Raw genomic sequence first — 20782 nt, 5'->3', positions numbered from 1 at the left:
ATCCGTTGACTGACCATTGACCGCGTTGACCGTTGACCAGAACTTTTACCGGCGTTGACCGAACGTTGACTTTTTTCGGGTATACCTATCCTAATGTATTTTGATATCTTGAGTCCGTTTTTGGGGTCCGTTTCACCAAATTCGAACCCGATAAGTTGTTTTTCAATGATTTATCATCCGATTCGATTTGTTTTTCGGAATTAAGCCCCGTTTTTTATGAAATTTATATTGTTATGTATTTGGGGTATTATTGGAAGTTGAATTAAGGATCGATGGCGTTCGAATGGAATTTAATAGTCGATCAGTATTGCATGAAAATCGAGGTAATACATTACTACCTTTTGTGCTTTATGGAACATGTTGGTATTGGTAAATGCATGATTGAACATGTTTAGTCACATTTGGGTTTTTAATTAATTCATACACTCGATATGAATGCGGTAGAAATTCAGTAACTGAATACGGATCGGATACTAATATAAGAAAGTGAGGGATTGTTAGAATTACAATTACAAGTTCTGTGATTAGTGATAAAGGAATCAACCCTAGATATGTAACTTATATTTTATATCATCAAAGGTTAAATGTTAAAGGTACTTGGACGAGAAATTATGAGAATACTCTAGTTTAGTAAAATTATGAATATACCCTTATGTTGTAAAATGACAAGAATTGCCCTGAAAGTTGGTTAATAACTCTAAAATGACATATTGAGCTAATGAAACTACTGATGTGCATGAAATATGCTAGTTTTGCTTATAAAATTTAGATAATCGGTTTTTAACCCCAAGAGGGTTTATGCAAGATACTAGAAGTCTGTTAAGGAATCATTTCGAGATCAAAGAATGTTCGGAAAAGCAATTAACCATATGATCTCTATATCATAGTTATTTTTGTTAAGAGTTAATACCAAAACTATTTGGTTAAGAAATTACGAAAATGCCCTTAAAAGGTAAAAATAATCCAAGTTGATCCTGAATGAGAAAGTACTTTGAGGATTCGTATTTAACTCGATAAATTACAGATTTAATTATTAAGATCATGTCTTTGTATAGAAAAAATCTTGATTATCTGATTGTAACTTCTAAGAAGGCAATGTACCTGAAAATCTTTGAGTTAATAATAATTTATTGATGGTGCTCTTTTGCAGAATTGTTCGAAATGACTGAAATAAATAATAAGTTTAAATTCGATAATAAGATCGGACAAAAGGAAATGATTGTAATACATTGGATCTGTAAATGACCAGAATACCCCTGGAATGGAAATAACCCAAGAATATCATCAAGTTCAGGAATGATTGGATATCCTCGAGCTCTAAAATAAATGGAATAAAACTAAACACCAAAATGACCAAAAGACCCTTTATGGCCTAGACTAAGTAAATGTTTTTGATTAATTAAGGAATCCAAGTAAATATGGGTGTTGTACTACCCTTAAAAGTTATGGAACACAACTTAAGTGAGTTGATCAACCTTAATTATATGTCAGTACCTGAACTGCATAGATATTAGTTGAATGTGTGTTCATCTACTCAAGTTTGGCTCGATGATAATTTTGGAAGTATTCAGCTCAACTCAACTCTAGATCTCATTCAATACTGAGAATTGGATATTTGTTCGAAAAATCAACCACGAAGACCTAACTGAACTGAACAAATGTACAATATGTTTCCAAAATTCAGAAACGTTCGAATTACTCTCGAAAACTCTGAAGTAACTGAAATGTATTTGACTTCTAAATGAACTAAGTAACCTCAATGATTGAGGATTGAGGATTAAGTAAGTGATTTGGATAAGTCTGGAAACTCTGATGAGTTTACATAGTATACAATTACTATGGGTTATGAACCAAAAATTAAGTACGTTAGCATTTCATGATATCGTTGAAGCGTGGAAAATGAAATAAAGACCTTTGGAAGACCCATTCAGCGATGACTCCAAAGATGATTTATGGACATTAATTGTTGTTATTAAAGAGTGAATACCTGAACGGCAAATAATGATCCAGTCAACAGGCATTAGTTTTGGAAGTTGTTCTGATTGAGTTATTTCGATAATCCGGTGGATTGACACAGACTGTAAATGTTTGGAACCTTCATTTCTTCCTTATCAGCTCAAGTCTCATTCTGATTAATTGATGATTCCGTCAGTTATTGAACTCTTACAATAGTGATTCTAAATTCCGATATTCTATCGGTATACTGAAGATCCGTGTTTCTCTGCCTGCTAAGATTATCCAGTACCTCTGAATAATTTCTGTAAACTCTGGTGTGTCCCCTAATCACCCGAATATTTTATCTGATTTTCGATTCGAATTCTGTTATAATACTTGACCTGGATTCTGATATGATACTTAACCTGGATTCTGATATGATACTTGACCTAAATTATGTTTTGATATTTGATATATCTGTTTAAGGACGAAACGTGTTTTATTTGAGGGTAATGTTAGAGGAAGTATACCTGGAGGCTCCTCGGCTTTGTGCTCAAGGCCTTACTTACTAGCTCCTCGGCTTTGTGCTCAGGGCCTTACTGGACTTGACGGTGGGTGTATGGTTCTGGGGAACCTACACATTTTGGACTTGACGGATGGGGGTAGTGTTCATGTTTTTAAAACATGTTACATAAACCGATTTTACTGAAATATTTTATGTGTATCTTTTCACTGGTTTTATGAGAACACGCTAGATAACCTATTATGATCTCGTGAACTCAGTCATCCAAAATATTTCTCTGAACTGAAAGCCACTATCTGTTACTACCTGAAATATCGGTAGGATCTTTGCTCAACATAAAGATTTGTAAATGTCTAAACCAATAAGAAAATATATGTTTATCTATATCTGCACGTCTTCAGCATCATCTGGTAGTTCTGTTTTATTGAGCTTTCCGAAGCTCACTCTATTATTCACCATTTCAGGTTAAAAGAATTGTACCAGTGTAGTTATCGACTTCAGTAAGGGAGTTCTTTTAGAATTGTTGCAGAGTATGGTACATGTGATTAGGGGCCATGTAATTGTATTTTGTTTTATATACGAGTCTGAAAATTTGTTTTATTTTTATACTGATAAATCATTTTATGAGTACATGTTTTAACAAAAGTTTTAAACTTTTTGAGATTTCTACAATGGGTCGCTCTAGTAGCCCTAATGTGACTTTCAGGATCGGATTGGGTTACTCGTATCGGTCTGATGGGGTTACACCACGCGCTCACGTGCGAATGCTCGGTGCCCATATGCCCACTCGCGAACCTTTATTTCCCACACACTCAATCCCTATCATATTCCCAAGGTCTGCCACCGTCACCGCGAGTTATTACGATCACCAGAAACGGACAAAACGAGCCTCAGGGTAAAACTTTTTTACCCCTCTGCCACCCACGTCACCTTCACAGTTTTCCCCTCCTCGGCCAGACCACCAAAATCTGAAACATGCAACCCTCCCAAAGATGTAATCTTTCAGTTCAAAACCAATACAAAAAGAAACACATAGTTTATTTCAAGGTACCATTTTCTCTTTTTGTTTTTTCTTTTTGTTTTTTCTTTTTGCTTACTGATTTTTAAAAAAAACATAAAACTAAACTAAAAAAAAGTCTCTTTTTCTCTCACCTTTGACACTTGGGTTGCCTCCGGGAACCCACAATGTCCGGGAGAAGGTTCTGTCGCCGAGGACCGACGGAGGAGAAGAAATTTGAGCTTGCATATTTTAAAATGTTTTTGGAGTTTTCAAGTGTTTTTAGGGTTCATTATTAGGAATAAATGGTTGTTGGGTGAGGAAAACAAAGGAAAGCGTAGTGTTTTAGGGAATTCAGGGTTTAGGGGATTTCAGTGAGAAAATTGAGAGAGAGTCGACGACTGGTAAAAACAAAAATGGTGTAGTTTTAGATTAATTAAGGATTAAGGTTGTTTTATATAAAGAAAAATGGGAAAAATGTTTAGTCCCCCAAAGCCTCGCGCATTTTTACAAGTTGGTCACCTACGAGGACCGAATTTCATATTTACCCATTTTCAATTGCATTAATCTTGTTATTTTCCCATTTTTTCGTGCTTTACAATTTTGGTTTAATTTCGTTTATGCCTTTCCACTTTAAACGCGTTTTTACACTTTGATCATATATAAGGACATGCTTTGTATTTTACCCTTTTGCTTCAGCTTTTTTTTTCAATTTCCCATTTTTTAAGATCGTGCTATAATTATTTGGGTTATTCACGCTTTAATCCTTCTAAATTTTGAGCATTTGTACATTATAGTCTCTATTTCTTTTTTAAAATATTTTCATCTTAATTCATATTTTTATTTATTAGATTTCTTCTTTTTTTAAATATTATTTTACTTTTATATTATTTAACCCTAATATTTTAATTTGTTTTGTTATATTTTTTCGAAAAAAACTCTTATTTTATCATTACAATTAATTTATTTCTTTTTATTTAATTGTTTTCCTATTTAATTTTTGCCTATTTGATTATTTTCCTTTTTTGTGTTCTACATGATTTGCTATTTATTGTCTTTCATTTAGTTAATTATTTTTTTTGGCATGATCCCTTTTATGTCTGTATCATTTTTTTATGTTAAGTTTTTATTATCCGTTTTATTTATTAGCTATTTTGGTTAGTTAATGGTTTTAAATTTTCTACTTGTTATCTATGTTTGTATCTTTATGTAGTTAACTTTGTCTTGTTTTAGTTGAGGATTCACCCTTTAGATAGATTTTTTCACTTTAAAAATAAATAATGGGGTTAGATGTCTAGATTTTCACCTAATTATTAAAGAGCAATTTGATTTGAATTTTCGCTTCAATGCTCGATTATTCGAGTCATTTGTTCAAATCAAATAATTGGTTAATTATTGATTAATTTTAAAGCCCACTTAGGATTAGTTCTTTAATTTTTAGTAATTAAATAGGTTATTAGAGCCTTAATTTGTTAGATTAGTCCCTAGACTTTTGAATTTTTTCCATTTAGTTCTTGAACTATTAATAGAATTAAAATATGATCTAATTAGGATACTTAGATACTACATTTAGTTTCATATTTAGTATCTTAATATTAGAGGCTGACTTGGTTTGGATTATCGCATGAAAATGCCTGATTATTCAAATCAATCATCCATGTAAAATTGATTATAAAACAATAGGATAATTATTATGGACTTCACCTTAGTTTAATCACTTAGGTTCTTTAATTACATATTTTGACAACTTTATGTAGGATATTCCTTGATTTACTCATCTAGTAAAGTTAGGTTTTCTTAAATCGGTTGTTTAATTGCATTTTTTTAAAAAAAAAACAATGTTCATTCATTTAGGGTATCAATGGTATATTTCCCGCTATTATGCTCAGGGAACGACTACTAGTGATTCCCATAATGAGTCAGCATCCTTTTCAAAAGCCAAGTCATGTTTCTAAAATTCCAAGGCAATGTTCGATTATTGGGCATAATAATTGATCTCTCACATTCATGCTAGGGGTGAATATTATTGGCTTAAATAAATGAACATCCTTTTTCAAAATAAGCATCGAAAAAGATTTTTAAAGTTAAATAAAAGTTGAACTCAAAATTTTTTATTTTTAAATATAGGGTAATCAACTAGGTACCAATTTTTGGAGCTATGGGGTGTTAATCCTTCCCTAAGCGTAACCGACTCCCAAACCTGTTTTTTAGTTTTCCCAGACCCTAAATTGGTATTTTTCTAAAATAAAATGTTTTATTAAAATTACCCAATTTTTATGGTGTTCCAATCGTACCTTAAATGGTTGGTAGTGACTCCACACACTTCAAAATCTTTTCAAAAGAAAAACCCCTAAGTCGAACTAGTTTTTTTCCACCCAGGCGAAAAAACGATGAAGACAGCAGGATCTCTATAATAATGCAACCCATAATCTCAAGTATATTTGAGATATCTCAGTATCCTTGTTATCAATTTCCAGGGGTTTTCACCCGGATTGCTTGTGAATCTGCTTAAATTGCTCACAGTAAAAGCAATGTTTGATATCGTACAGCTTATAAGATATATTAGGCTTCCTATGACCCTTACATATTACACTCATGAACACTTTCACCTTGATTTTTAGTCAAATGTGAACAAGAATTTATTGGTGTTATGACTATACCATAATCATCCTTGTTAAATTTCTCAAGGACCTTGTCCACATAGTGTGAATGTGTTAGTATGAAGCCTTCAGATGACCTTTTAATTTCGATGCCCAGAATCATATCGGCCAATCCCATATCGTTTACGTCAGATCTTGAACTTTACATGTCTTTGATACGTTTTTACCATTTCATTGTTACTTCCAACAATAAGTATGTCATCAACATACAAACATAGAATAACATATTCAATGTTTGTAGTTTTGACATATACACATTTGTGACACTCATTTATCTTGAAATCGTTTATTTTCATGACACTATCAAACTTCACATTTGGTGTTTGTTTAAGTATATACAAAGACTTCACCAATCTTCAGAATTTCCTTTCTTGACCTAGAACTACATGACCCTCAAGTTGTTCCATGTATATTTCTTCGTCAAGGTCCCTATTTAGGAAAGCTATTTTAACATCCATTTGATGTACTTATAGAATTCGTAAAACGACAATTTTGAGTACCAATCTTATGGATGTTATCGTTGATACATGAGAGTATGTATCAACGTAGTCAAGGCTTTCCTTTTATCAGTATTCTTTTATTACCAATCTAGCCTTGTATTTATATATTATTCCATCTACTTTCATTTTCTGTTTGAAAATATATTTAGAATTAGTGGTTTAATCCCCGAAAGAAGATTCACTAATTCCCGCGTATGGTTCTGCATGATGGAATCTATTTCGCTTTTATGGCTTCCTTCAATAAGGTGCCTTCAAAGGATCGTATAGCATCACCATACGTTTCAGGTTCAACCTCCAACATAAAGGTTATGAGGTGTGGTCCAAAAGATTTTTCAACCCTTACTTGTTTACTTCTTCTTGGCTCTATTTCATTTTCAGCCTCTTGTTGATCATCTAGACTATCCTCATTGTTTGTCTATAAAGAATGTTTTAAACTTTGATCAACCTTCTTAGATTTATAAGGGAAAATATTTTCAAAGAATGATGCATTCTTTGATTCCATCATCGTATTCATGTGAATCTCAGGATTTTTTTTTTATTTATAAACATGAAATCGATACGCATTACTATGTTCTGCATAGCCAATGAAAATGCAATCCACTATTTAAGAACCAATTTTTATTTGCTTTGGTAATGGGGTCATTACCTTGGCAAGACACCCCTACATTTTCAAATGTTTGTAGAAAGGATTCCGACCTTTCCATAATTCATATGGTGTCTTGTCTTTTTCATTTCGGCGTGCCTTATTTAAAAGGTAATTAGCTGAAAGGATAACTTTCCCCCACATGTTCTATGATAACACATAACTGCCTAACGAGACATTCATCTTTTATTTTAGAGTCTGATTTTTTCCGTTCGGCTACTCCATTTGATTGGAGAGAATATGGTGTTGTTATTTCGTGAATAATACCATGTTGTGCACAATGGTTTAACATATTCACCACCATTATCACTTCTTACCATCTTAGTTTATAGAAAACAATTTGTCTATAACTTCACTTTTGTTCTTTTAGCAAATACACATAGCAATACTTTTGCTATCATCAATGGAGGTAATAAAATATTTATTCTTCTTTGTCTATGACATTATTACGAATTTGATAACTAGGTCACTACCTTAGTGATATTATCTTCCATTTCGTATTTATGGTTCAATATCATCCAAACTTTTTTAGTTAATTAAACACTGTAGACTTCATAACGTGCATCCGATAAGGCTTTAAAAATGTTATTACACCTTAGAAAACCATGTTTTTCCAAGCTTTGATATGAGATTTTCAATAAATTCAACAATTTATTTCTTTTTAATTGATAGAATCATACTTGATTCTCAAGAAGTAAATTCAACGATTTAACAACATAATCATACAATATTCTATGAAAATAAATTTAACAATTTATTTCCTTATACAAAAAGGAATTGTTCAAGATTTCCAAGAAACTAAATTTGACATTTTATTTCCTTAAACATAATCAAATAAGATTCATAGAAAAATAAATTCACTGATTTATTTCATTTTCAAAGTTAGAAGGTGAAATGAATTCAACAATTTATTTCCCTTTTTCTAGTGTTATATATTTTGTTAAACGGTGAAATTAATAGCACTAAAACTCAAATTAAATATATCAAGACAACCCTATTTTGTTTAGCAACCAGATATAAAAGGAACCAATCCTTTAGCCTTCACAACCCAGTATTCAAGAGTCATTGATTAAACTCTAAATATGTTTGTGTATATAAAATTTCTCAAAATAAATTAATAGTATTGTGCTTCCAAACACAAACCATAATTATTATAATATTTTATAATAATTATAAAAAAAATATTCTTTATTCATGTAATATTTAATATTCTATATTAGAAGGTCATGATTAATGCTTACGCATTTTTTTAACGTGGTAACAGTGTTTACCTTATCCTCTCTAATAGTAGGAGGATCATCTCACATTTGGTCAAATTTACCATGACCAAATAAACAACGTATTATGTCTATCATATCTTGAAATTCTATCTATAGAATTTTACAAGTTTCTCGTTTTAGGTCTCGTTGGTGCTTACAACCATCAACACTATTGAATTTTAATCAGAAGTTTGAGTAGGAACCAATGTTCTAATTCACAAATTAGGTGAATCACGAAGATTACCCATTATTACATTTAACGTATGAAATTAGAATTTGTTAGACAAAATAAATAGTTATTAGACGAAATTATCGATGGTGAAAGAAAAAGTGCAAGCAATGTTGAATCGAAGCAAAAACTGCAGAAACCCGAACGAAGAAAAGCAACAACCTAAGCGGCAGAACGACAACAAAACTAGAGACCAGCAGAATCATCAGCGTCAATCAACAAAGCAAAAGAATCTTGCGAGTGTACTGGTGGATGAAGAAAACAATGACGAACGGTGGATGAGAATTCGATGACCAATCAGCTACTAAAAAGAAAACAACAACAAACGTAAGTGGATTAAAGATGGTCGCATGATCATCGGCAAATAATACCATGTGAGAATAGAAAATGATTTTCATTAATAAAAAATGAATTAAAAGATATCTCAACCCGTTACAAGAATATGGTTTTATATAGCCCAATCTCTAACAATATGCTAACTATCCGGCTAATAGCCATTAACAAATTCTTAACAATCTAATAACTATTTATTTCATCTAACAGAATTAATAATTATTCCAATAATAAATCAAAAATAAATTTTGATTTAATCAGCATAATTTAGTCAATTATATTCAAAGTTCTTGAATTCTGATATATAAAAAAACCTAACAGGTTTGCTCATTATTTATAGGGGATTCTCAAAGGAGAATTTACTAAAAATGATGTTATTCAATTATATTCAAACTCTAAAAGATAATATCTTTTAATTTGAAATATATTTAAAAAGATATTGATATCTTTTTAATATCTTTAATATTTAAATTAAAAAAAAGATAATAAATATCTTATAATTTAAAATATTCAAAAGATATAACCTTCTTTTACTATTTAAAATTAAATAAATATTATTTTAATTTGAAATATTAAAAAATATATAATTATCTTTAATATTCAAAGTTAAAAACAGATAACAAATACCTTTTTAAATTAATATATTTAAAGAAGAATTATCCTACTAATATTCAATTTAAATAATATACTTTAATTTACAATATTTAAAAGGACTGTGAATTTAATATAAATATTAAATCCATGAATTGAATTTACCCTTTTTCCCAACAATATATATGTATATAAGTGTTAGGATTGATGAAGCTCAAAGATCAACCGAAAATTGTAGCAAGAGGGGTGAATTGGCAAATTGTGTTTAGGGAGTAAGGAGAAAGAAAAGATAGACAATTTTGCACAAGGATTTATAGTGGTTCGACTTATCAAACAAGTCTACATCCACTACCTAAGCTCCTCACTTGGGATTTTCCAACAAATCCACGAATTTGTTTTTTTTTTCAAGGATCAAGAGTAAACTTTACAACTCCCTAGTTTTTTCAATTGGCTAAACTAGAACCAACCCCCTTTTACAAAAAGAAAAGAAATGTAAACAAGAAAACTCTTAAAAGGTATGTGTTTACATATTGAAGTTCACAAGAACAAAATATTTACAAGAGAAAGTAAAATAGGAATGAAAAACTCTTCTATTGTGTTTGATTTCTTAGATTGGTGTTCTAACTCTTCTTCAAGTGTCTTGAACTTGTATTTATATGTTGGAATGAGTTTGTGTTTGTTTCTAGCCGTTGAGAGTGGTTTGGAGCCGTTGGGGATGAAATTTTGTGCAAAATAAAATTGTCCAGTACATGGAGTATCGATACTTCCTTTAATATTTTCAAATAAAACTAGTTGTTACTAGCCGTTGGGCCTGACGGTATTAATACTATGCTTATGGTATTGATACTATGATGTAAAGTAGTATCGGTACCCCTTTGGGTATCGGTACCTATTTTGCATTCTGGAATTTGAGCAAGCTGGTAGTATTGATACTACCAGAGAGTATCGATACTTCTCTTACCTTTGGTATCGATACCATATGAACAATATCGGTACTGTTCATATAGTATTGATACTGTAAGAACATTATCGGTACTTCATACGTGAAAAATTGTTTTTGTGCTCAAATTCAAGGCTAATGGACTTTGAATTATTTTTGAAAACTTTGAACAAATTCAATCAAGTCCAAAAAAATTCAATTTTCAAGAATGAAAAAGGGGGATTTTTAATGTTTTTCCAAAATATGCCTCTTTTTCATTAAATGTTTTATTAAGGGGAGTTTTGCCAAAAATAATTTTTCAAATGTTTTGTTATATCAAAAAGGGGGGAGATTGTTGAACCATGTTTATAATATTTTGATATAACAAATTAGGGCAAAATGTTTTTTTATTTTATTGAATTTGTTCAAAGATTTCAAAAATAATTCAAAGTCCATTAACCTTGAATTTGAGTACAAAAATAGTTTTTCACATACGAAGTACCGGTACTGTTCATGTAGTATCAATACTGTAAGAACAGTATCGGTACTTCGTACGTGAAAAAACTATTTTTGTGCTCAAATTCAATGTTAATGGACTTAAAACTTAAAAAAAAAATTGAATTTTAACAAGGATGAACAAACATGTTAGTAGCATATGAAATTTAATATATCCAAGTCTAATAAACTTTATGCAATACCAATTGTTGAATTTAAGTGCATGTGCATAAAACTATCCAAAAATTTTATGCATTTGAAAGATTGATATCAATTGTTAGAGAGATATCATTTGCAATAAAAAAAATATGCATAATCATTTAAATTAAGGTCAAAGATTAAAATTTGTAAAATCAAAGCATTTGAAAAATTGATATCAATTGTTAGAGAGATATCATTTGTATTTAAAACCAATTTTGACCAAAATTCATTATGATGAACTAAAAAATATGAAAAATCATTAAAGCTTTAAGATGTTCATCATAACACCTTTTTAACGTACATGAGATAGAAAAACAATACATAATCATTTAAGATCAAAAACTCATGCATGCTTAAAACAAATAGGCAACCAAATAATAAAAACAATAACATTAAGCTTAGAGGTTACCCAATACTTTTCAAGTGTGGCTAGAGCATTTAAATATCTTCATTTTCACCACCATTGCTCCCACATACCTACAAGAGACATTTAAGTATATTTTGGCATCCAAATTGCTTTGGATCCTTGGACATTAGTTTCAATGCCCCTTGTTCCCTTAGGAACCCATACTTGTCTAATTTTAAAAGATTTTCTTTTCTTTATGGGACAAATATGCTCCAAATGACCATGAAAATGGCAATGTGAGCATTTTGCCATTTTTAAACATAATGAGTTGTTTTTATAAATTAATTATTTTTTCTTTTGTTAATCTCTCAAGCTTAAATTTCAAATCAAAATTTTCTTTTTCTAAATCATTGATTTTGACTTTTGAAAGCTCTAAATCATTTTTCAAATATTCATTTTGTTTTTCAAAATCAACTTTTGCTTTCAAAACCAAATCATTTTTAACTTTAAGTTTTGAAATTAATTTCTTATATTTGGAATTCATGGTCTCAAATTCCAAATACAACTCATCATAGACAACTTGTAACTCATCAAACAAATACAAATTTAATTCACTAGAGTTTGAAGTTACAATTAAATCTTCATTGATGGCCATAAGGCATATGTTGGCTACTTCATCTTCATTATTGGAGTCATTTTCATCACTCCAAGTTGTAACAAATGTCTTCTTCTTACTTGATCCCTTCTTCTTTAGGAGGGGACAATTATATTTGATATGCCCCGTTCTTTGATATTTGAAGCACACCGGGGGACCCTTTTTTTGCTTGATTCATACTTCATTTCTTTGGAAGTCATGAATCTCTTGAATCTTTTGAAGAGTTTGGCCATCTCTTCTTCTTCTTCATCATCTTCATCCACCTTTTCATTTGTATCTTGATTGCTCTCATTGGTGGATTTGGAGATAATACCTACCTCCTTGTTCTTGTTCTTCTTTTCTTCATCATCTTCTTCTTCCTTTACCATCAAATCATGAGTGCGAAGAGAATCGATAAGCTCATCAAGAGTGGGTGGCTTGAGGTTTTTAGCTTCGATAATCGTCGTCTTCTTTGATTTCCAATACTTTGGAAGAGAGTATATCACCTTTCTCACAAGTTTCTCATTAGGGATTGCTTCTCCAAATCCCTTGAGACCATTGACAATCACGGAAAATCTATCCATCATAGATTTGATGTCTTCATGCAGTTTTATCTTGAAATTCTCATAGCTATGGTTGAGAAGACTGATTTTGGTTTCCCTCACTTTATTGGTTCCTTCATGAGCGACTTGAAGCTTGTCCCAAATCTCTTTGGCATTAGAACAAGAGGAGACTCTTCCATATTCATCCAAACCTTATGCATAAAAGAGGATGTGCATAGACATAGCATTAAGTTGGAACTTCTTCTTCTCTCCATCACTCCAATCATCAATCTCACTGGTTGGAATGGAGTATCCTCTCATGATAGAGTTCTAAGCTCCTAGATGGTTGGCTTGAATGAAGAGCATCATCATATTCTTCCAATAGGCATAATTTTCTCCATTGAAATAAGGTGGCTTGTTAACCGGTTGAGAGGCTTCAATGTAGTAAGAGTTGGAGGTTGAAGTCATCTTCTTGTTGGTTGTGTTGAAGATCGGTAGAACTTCTTTAACGATCGTCTCAAGTTGTTAAACCTTCTAATGAGCCAAGCTCTGATATCATAGTTTTTTGAGTATTTGTTTATTTAAACTTCGAACACATGCCTGAAAACATAGTCTTTAAGGTTATGATATAATAATATTTTAAATGTGAAATATGAAGTACATCGACTATAAGAAATTAACTAATTATTGATGAACATATAAAGTGTATACTTTTATTTATATAAAATTTCAAATTCCAAATACAATTTTAATAACAGATGCAATGAACTTGTTAAATTTATAAAATATGATAAGAACTAGCTAGGTAAGGGGATCACATTAGGGTTGGGGCTAAGGATCTTAATAAAAAAACGATGTTTTTGTCCAACAAAATATATGGCGTATGGGTCCACATCAGATTTGCTGTCACATAATAATCTCTCTATATAACACTCAACCCCTTCCCTCCTTGCATCCCCCCTCTCCACATCTTAACCTTTCTTTTTCTTGATGAAACATATCATTATTACCTCTTCTCTTTCACTTATCTGCTGTTTTTAACCTTTTTATTTTTCAATATGATTTTTGGTCATTGGTTGAAACTAGAGTATACTGTGGGAAAATAATACTAGTGTAATAAAAGAGACGTGAACAGTGAGAAGCTTTTAGGGTTTAGTTTGGTGATTGGTTAGCGGGAAAATCTGGTAGGAAGAGGAAGAGGGATGAAGGAAAGTAGCAGGAAACAGGGGAGTATATCCCCTTGTGCGGCGTGCAAGTTACTTAGAAGGAGATGTGCTCAAGACTGTGTTTTTGCACCGTATTTTCCAGCTGATGAGCCTCACAAGTTTGCCAGTGTCCATAAGGTGTTTGGTGCTAGCAATGTCAACAAGATGTTACAGGTTCCTTCCTTTTCTCTCCCTCTTGAAAATCTTTGGTTAGACTCACCTATTGCTTTTCCAGCCTAATTTATAAATGGAAACCTAACTCATCATGGCTAGTTATAAGCTAGGGTTTCTTTAGCTTTCCATTTCTGCCTTTCAAATTAAAACAAAATCACTTTGATTTTTTTTTAAATAGTCACATCTGTACCTATACCCGATTAGTCTAGTTAATACGATTCAAATTATTTTAAATAGTTCGACATGATTACAAAATGATATACATCATATAAATTTAATTGTTCGAACCTAATATCTCTAGATAGAACAACATTTACTTTTATTATTGAGTAAATTAATAGATTTATCTAAAATAAAATTTTAATAATTTTATTTTATAAGTTATATTATAAACTCAAAATGAATTTAAATAAATTATTCGGACTTTTAACCTGACCTATTAACCTTGTTAGCCATGTCTTTTTCCATCTGTTATAAGCGGTAGTTAATTACAGTTGGTCAAGTCTTCAAGTTGACTGTTTTTTACTTTCCTAATGGTTTATTTTGTTGTAAATATAAATTTTTATCTTTTCTATTTTCCTTAAATATTTTTAATTATAAATTTTTTTTTTGTTAAAAAAAGTTGAACAATTGGATGTGGGAAATCCGACCAGTTCGATTTTCGTTTTTACCGTGCACATAACACACACAGAAATCAACTCCTTGGGGAAACCAGTTTAAATGGGAAATGGTTATTTGATTCTAATTACTATTGTTCTTAGCTTAAACTTTATAAACCGCTTGAAGCTTTAATATTTGTAGCCTAAACAAAACATTTTTGGCCATGAAACTTTCTTCAATTTATTATTATTAGTGGATCAGTCTTGCTGTATGCTTTAAGAACATTGGGTTCCATTGACAGTGATAGGTATCATGTTAGGTCGTCTAAAGATGTGATACATTTATGTAAGCACCCAAAATCTGAATTAGTTATCTTTGTTATATAACTTTTTAATAAGATGTCTATTTCTCTTGAGTGATTAAAAATTATTGAATAAAAATAATTCCTTGTTAACTCATATAATATGACATGAAAAAAAAATTACTCTTATCAAACATAACATGATAGATGAGATTTTGCTCCACTATGATGAGCGAAAGGTGAAACATAATAACCCTTTTATGAAATTTTATAATGACCAAGGAAATTAGATTTTCTCTATATTTAATAATTAATAATTAACATGAAAAGGAAAAAGAACTGATTATTCGGCGAAAGAAGGTACGTCGCGTGATGAATTATTCAAAGCACGGTGGTTAGAAGTTTGTATAGAGAGGATGTTCCGATTTGGTTGCGGCTTCGGGAGGTTGATGGTTGCTTGTTCTGGCATGTTTGGTTGTTATATAAAATTTTAGTTGTATAATTGGTAGTATCAGTGAAGCCTTGTGGCTGTTACGTTTCGGTGTTTGTTTATTGGGTAAACTACACATTTAGTACCTAAACTATCATTTTTGTTCCATTTTAATACTTATACTTTCAATTTTTTCAAAACCGTACCTAAAGTTTACTGTTTGTTTTATTTTAATACTGCCGTTAAAAATTTAGGTACTAAAATGAAACAAAAAATTAATAGCGGGCTACTAAAATGAAATAAAAACTAAACTTTAGGTATGATTTTATAAAAATTGAAAGTATAGGTACTAATTAAAATGTATCAAAAGTGAAACTTTAGGTATTAAATGCGTAGTTCACCCTTGTTTATTCCAAGTTGATGAGTACCCTTTTCCTCCGATTAGGCGTAGAGAGGTTTTTAACGACGCTCTCAACTTTGGTTATATTTAAATGATAAAAAAATTTGCTGAGAAAAAAAACATGAAAAGGAAAAGGAATTAATAATTAATATGAAGAAGGCAAGTCGCCAAGATTTGCTTTTATATTTATAACATTTTTAGGGTAACATCTTAGCATTTAATACAATATTAAGTAAATTTTGTTACAAAGTAATATTTTTAATAAACGATTAGAAAGGTAGTAGTAAAAGATTTGTGAGTGAATTAAGTAATATAAGATTTAATAAAGACTAATATTTGATGCATTGAAAATTCGTTGAGTAGTCTTAATTTAAAAATGTGTAAGGATGATTAGATTAACCACAACGGGGTGACCTGTTCTGTAAATTCTCAAATAAGTAACCTTTTGACCAAATGAAACATGGGAAACGTGCTAGCCAACAGTGTGATCTCTTTATAAAGTTTCATCCATATTTGATTATTTACTATTACTTTTAAAAATCATGCAACCCCTATTTCCATGTAAAGAAACAGACCCAAAGTGGAAAATCTACTCAAGATTCAATAAAAGATTAAGCTGCAATGATGATTGAAAATGATGGTTTTGGGATCAAATAATTTGCAGGAATTGCCGGAGCACCAACGGAGCGATGCGGTGAGTTCAATGGTGTATGAAGCAAACGCCAGGATGCGTGACCCTGTCTACGGCTGCGTCGGAGCCATCTCATCACTGCAGCAACAGATCGATTCATTGCAAACGCAACTGGCACTTGCACAAGCCGAGGTCGTTCACATGAGGATGCGCAATATGCCTTCGACCTCAGATCGGCCGGCAGGCACCGGCTCGCCCGTCGTCGCCTCTTCCAAGTTCATGGCATCTCAGTCCAAGTCGTTTTATTGCATGGACACGGTTGATCAGGCTAATATGGCGGAATCTTTATGGTCTTACTAGCTAGCTTTGGTTTAGGGTTAATTTAATGTTTCTTTTATTTTTGCTTGCTTTTTATGGATGCCTTTTATTTCTCTAATTGCTACTATTTTCGTATACCACAGTTCTACCTGACCCAGATGGAGTTAGATTAAAATGCTGGTGACTATCATGACCATTGACATATTGTAAATATATATATAATATAATTAAGAAATTATAATATAATTAGCTGTGTATAAGTTAATTAATTAATGTACTCTCTCACACGCTTTCTTTCTTATATCCGATTACGTTTACGAAAAATACGTACTGCTCAAACTTCCCATGACCACTTCAACATCCGTTTAATACTCTCTATATTTTCTTGTTCTGATTTAGCTGGCTAAGGGTAAAAATGTCCTACTTTGAACATGATCATATGTAAAACCCTTAATTAGAAGACGGTCCAAACACCTGTAAAATTAGAAAAAGGTGTTGTTCGTTGATAGCATGTTGTATATTTTTGTTCTTCACCTTTAGTGTGATGTTTACTCCGTCATCAATACCCTTTCTAACTAATTTTAAAGTAGTATGAGTTTCGTTCACGTAGTAACTTTATTTTAAGCTCAAACTTAGGTTTCAATATCGCATTTGGTCCATATTCTCGTCGTTGGTCCAATTTTGGTAAATCATTCTAGCTTTATCCCAATATTAGAGAAATTAGAGAGTTTTCTTGAGAGTTATTTTTCTTCTTTTTATCAAGAGAGAATTGTCATTGTTTTCTCCTTGTTAGATCGAGAGAAGTTGTAATTTCTATTTTCTTATAGTGAAATTCTTTTATCTTTGCCTTTGGTTTTTACTCTATATTATTTAGGGTTTTCCAAGTAAAATTTGTGTATTCTTTATCTTTGTTTTTATTTTCTCAAATTATCAGTTGTGATTTTGCTCTATCCGATAGTCGTATTCCGTAACAATTAGTATCAGTGGTGCACCTGGTTTTGTACGGATTTTCAAAAGTGTAAATTTGGTATTTTGAAGTGAATAGATTTTAGGGTAAAGTACAGAAATGGTCCTCAACTATAAGATATTACTTTGTTGAGCCTCTCAGTTATTAAAATAAAATGGTCCATATTAAGGGTGTTACTTTGTCGAGTCCCTCAACTTTTCACATGTTTCAAACTTGTCTATTTCTGTCAAAAAATTAATGACCATCTGAGTTTGACGTTAAGATATTGTCTAGGATATAACATTTGATCACAGAATCTAAAACGACTATAAAATTTAAATAATTCTATGATCAAATTTTATCATGTCCTAGTAGTAGGCTAATGTCTAGCTCAGACGACCGTCAATTTTATAATAAAAATGACAAGTTTGAAACATATGAATAGCCGATGGCAATTTTATAACTTTTAATGGTCGAGAGATAACAAAACAATGCCCTAATCAAACGATAATTTTGTAACTTTTAATAGTAGATAGATTCAACAGAAGAGTACTGTATAATTAGGAATCATTTGCATACCCTAGATTTTACTATAATCATGCATTTCCTTTTTATAATCCGAATCTCCTACTGTTTCTTGACTTTCTTCATCTACTTTTTTTCTTTCATATGTTACCTTAATTGGAATATATTATTAGCAACTAGTTGGTCTATGGGATGAGACACTAGATCCCTTAATTAATGTCAGGGGTTCAAATCTTGGCGATTGTGAATGGAGCAAATTGAGTTGGAATGATCGTTCTTACCTCTGCAGTACTCGATCCGGATTAGTCGATCAATAGATCAGATGCCGTTGATTATACTAAAAAGGATTTTGGGTTATTGAACTAAAATTCTCGTGGCATAAACACATGAATCATGTCATTAGAAATTTTTGACAACAAAACATAGATTAATCCACAACATAAATATAATTTGTATAAAAAATCGGAAAACAGCCAGACGTCACTATTTTATCGCGTTCAAATACAATTAATATAATTAAAATGATAAAAAAAAAACATTGTGAATCACATGTATTTCTATTTTATCTAGTTAATAATTTATGCGTACACTAATTTTGTTAAACTAAATAATGACACAAATATAATAAATATTTCTCATGAAATATCTATTGTATTATCATATTTTAAGAATTCAAATCTAAAATTTGTACTACCTAAAACCATCCATGCCAATTTATTCAAATGCTTTAGCAATTTAAAATGATAAAATTTCAACACACAGTACATATTCGTGCTTAGAATTTCAACAAAACTTGGCCGTAAAACATCAGAGTGCCAAGCCTGCAGCTTTAAGATCTGTAATCGGTCGAAATATTGATGCGACAGTACTTTTTCTTATTCCTAAAACAAAGGTGGAGTAACAAAGTGAAAACACAACATTTGGACCGAAGATAGTCTTTTTGCTGCTACATGTCATCCGTCGCTATTATTTCACTGCAAATAAAACCAGAAGGAGAAAAACATGTCAACCATTTGTTCTTAACTGATACTGTTATTTTGAAGCCTAAGAAAATATGTAAAAACAACCGTAGCAATATTGTGATGTGAGCAGCCTTATCGAAATCGCCGTCCTCTCGTGCCTTGATTATATTAAACATGAGAGACAGACGAAGTTGGGTAGATGCACTTCGCTGGATCATCAACTTAGTTTCTTCTTGCAATACTTGGCACTCCATTCCGACTGCCGCGAGTTTCTCTCGTACTTGCGATTGTGCTTCTTTGATGCTCTTTCGCTCCTTTAACTCTACTCTGCATTTCGCCTTCACATGTCTCCTTGCCTTCTACTCAATCAAAAATGTCACAAGTTTCGGTCAAAACTGAACTTGTTAGGACTACAAATTTATTCCTTTTCAATATATATATAGCATTTTCAATTACAAGGAATTCGAATGCAGTTGTATTTACCATACCTTGTGCTTGATTTGCATACTGGAACGGGCTTTGGACATTGTTATATTCGACGTTGTTTCCTCTCGTTTGAAGTGATGTAGCGGTAAAAACAATGAAGCAGAGAACCATCGTTTAAATATGATGGGGTTCTTTGTCGAGTTACACAACTTTCGCGTGGTTTTGTAGAGAAAGATGAAGCGAGTCGCTCGATCACCCATGCTTTTCACTTATTTATTGTGTTCATTGCATGCTGCCGCCTTGTCGGACCTAAAAAGTTCTTCTTTATGAAGAAACCTACTCATCGCCACGCCATATGCCTGGACGATAAAGCCAACATGCATTCACATGCTAGATGCGAGACAGATTTTATTTTTCTATACATTAATTTGATATATAAATATTTCATTTTAGAACTTTTCTCTGTACGAATGAATCGATAATAATAGTACATGTTTCCACGAGAATGATGATATGAATTTACTGACTCCTAGTTTGTCATGAAGATTAAAACTACAATTAAACTGAAATTTATGTGTAGATTGGCATTACTTTGCTTAACATGATAGATTATCATCAAATTAGATATGTTCGTCATCCAATTTTTTTTACTTTTGAAGAAAGGAAGTATGTTACGGTGACAACATTTGCTTAGCGATTAAGATTTGGTAAAAGAAAACGATATGTTTATTTGCTTAAGAGTTGGAAAAGGCAATAGATCATTATAACGAGTATTGTGAATCACTCGTTTAGGAAACTTTGAGTGATTGGTTAAATGAGTTTAAAACAAGCATAAATAAATTGAATATGAATTATTGGTGGTGTTCTTGTTTAATAACGGGCACAAAATTCTTATTTATGCTGTTTATTTACTTTGATAAATTAAAATAAACAAACAGAAACAGAACTATTTGTCAAATACTTTGTTCATGTCAAAATCGTATTTTACATGAAGGCCTGAAAAATAAGCTAAAAACATGGATTATTGGGCCTCGACCTTTATTTTGCAATCTACGAC

General features: G+C 31.5%; 2 protein-coding genes across 2 annotated transcripts; one reads left to right on the top strand and one right to left on the bottom strand.

Annotated features, from left to right (window-relative positions):
- Positions 1-13777: 13777 nt before the first annotated feature.
- On the top strand, positions 13778-17119 carry LOC120143276 (LOB domain-containing protein 4-like). Its single transcript, XM_039157640.1, has 2 exons — positions 13778-14186; positions 16582-17119. Exons 1-2 carry the CDS (start codon positions 14010-14012, stop codon positions 16906-16908), a joined length of 504 nt encoding a protein of 167 aa, XP_039013571.1. The 5' UTR covers positions 13778-14009; the 3' UTR covers positions 16909-17119.
- A 2092-nt stretch (positions 17120-19211) lies between these two features.
- Positions 19212-19902, bottom strand: LOC120143277. The gene is made up of 3 exons (XM_039157641.1): positions 19788-19902; positions 19405-19658; positions 19212-19311 (listed from the first exon to the last, which is right to left on the bottom strand). The coding sequence occupies exons 1-3, from the start codon at positions 19824-19826 to the stop codon at positions 19284-19286; spliced, it is 321 nt and encodes a 106-aa protein (XP_039013572.1). The 5' UTR covers positions 19827-19902; the 3' UTR covers positions 19212-19283.
- Positions 19903-20782: the final 880 nt, after the last annotated feature.

The sequence above is a fragment of the Hibiscus syriacus genome, unplaced genomic scaffold (genome assembly GCF_006381635.1).
Source record: "Hibiscus syriacus cultivar Baekdansim isolate YM2019G1 unplaced genomic scaffold, ASM638163v2 tig00110840_pilon, whole genome shotgun sequence".
In the NCBI taxonomy this organism is placed as follows: domain Eukaryota; kingdom Viridiplantae; phylum Streptophyta; class Magnoliopsida; order Malvales; family Malvaceae; genus Hibiscus; species Hibiscus syriacus.
The sequence above is the reverse complement of the archived record's forward strand: the minus strand, read 5'-3'. Positions and strand labels throughout refer to the sequence as shown.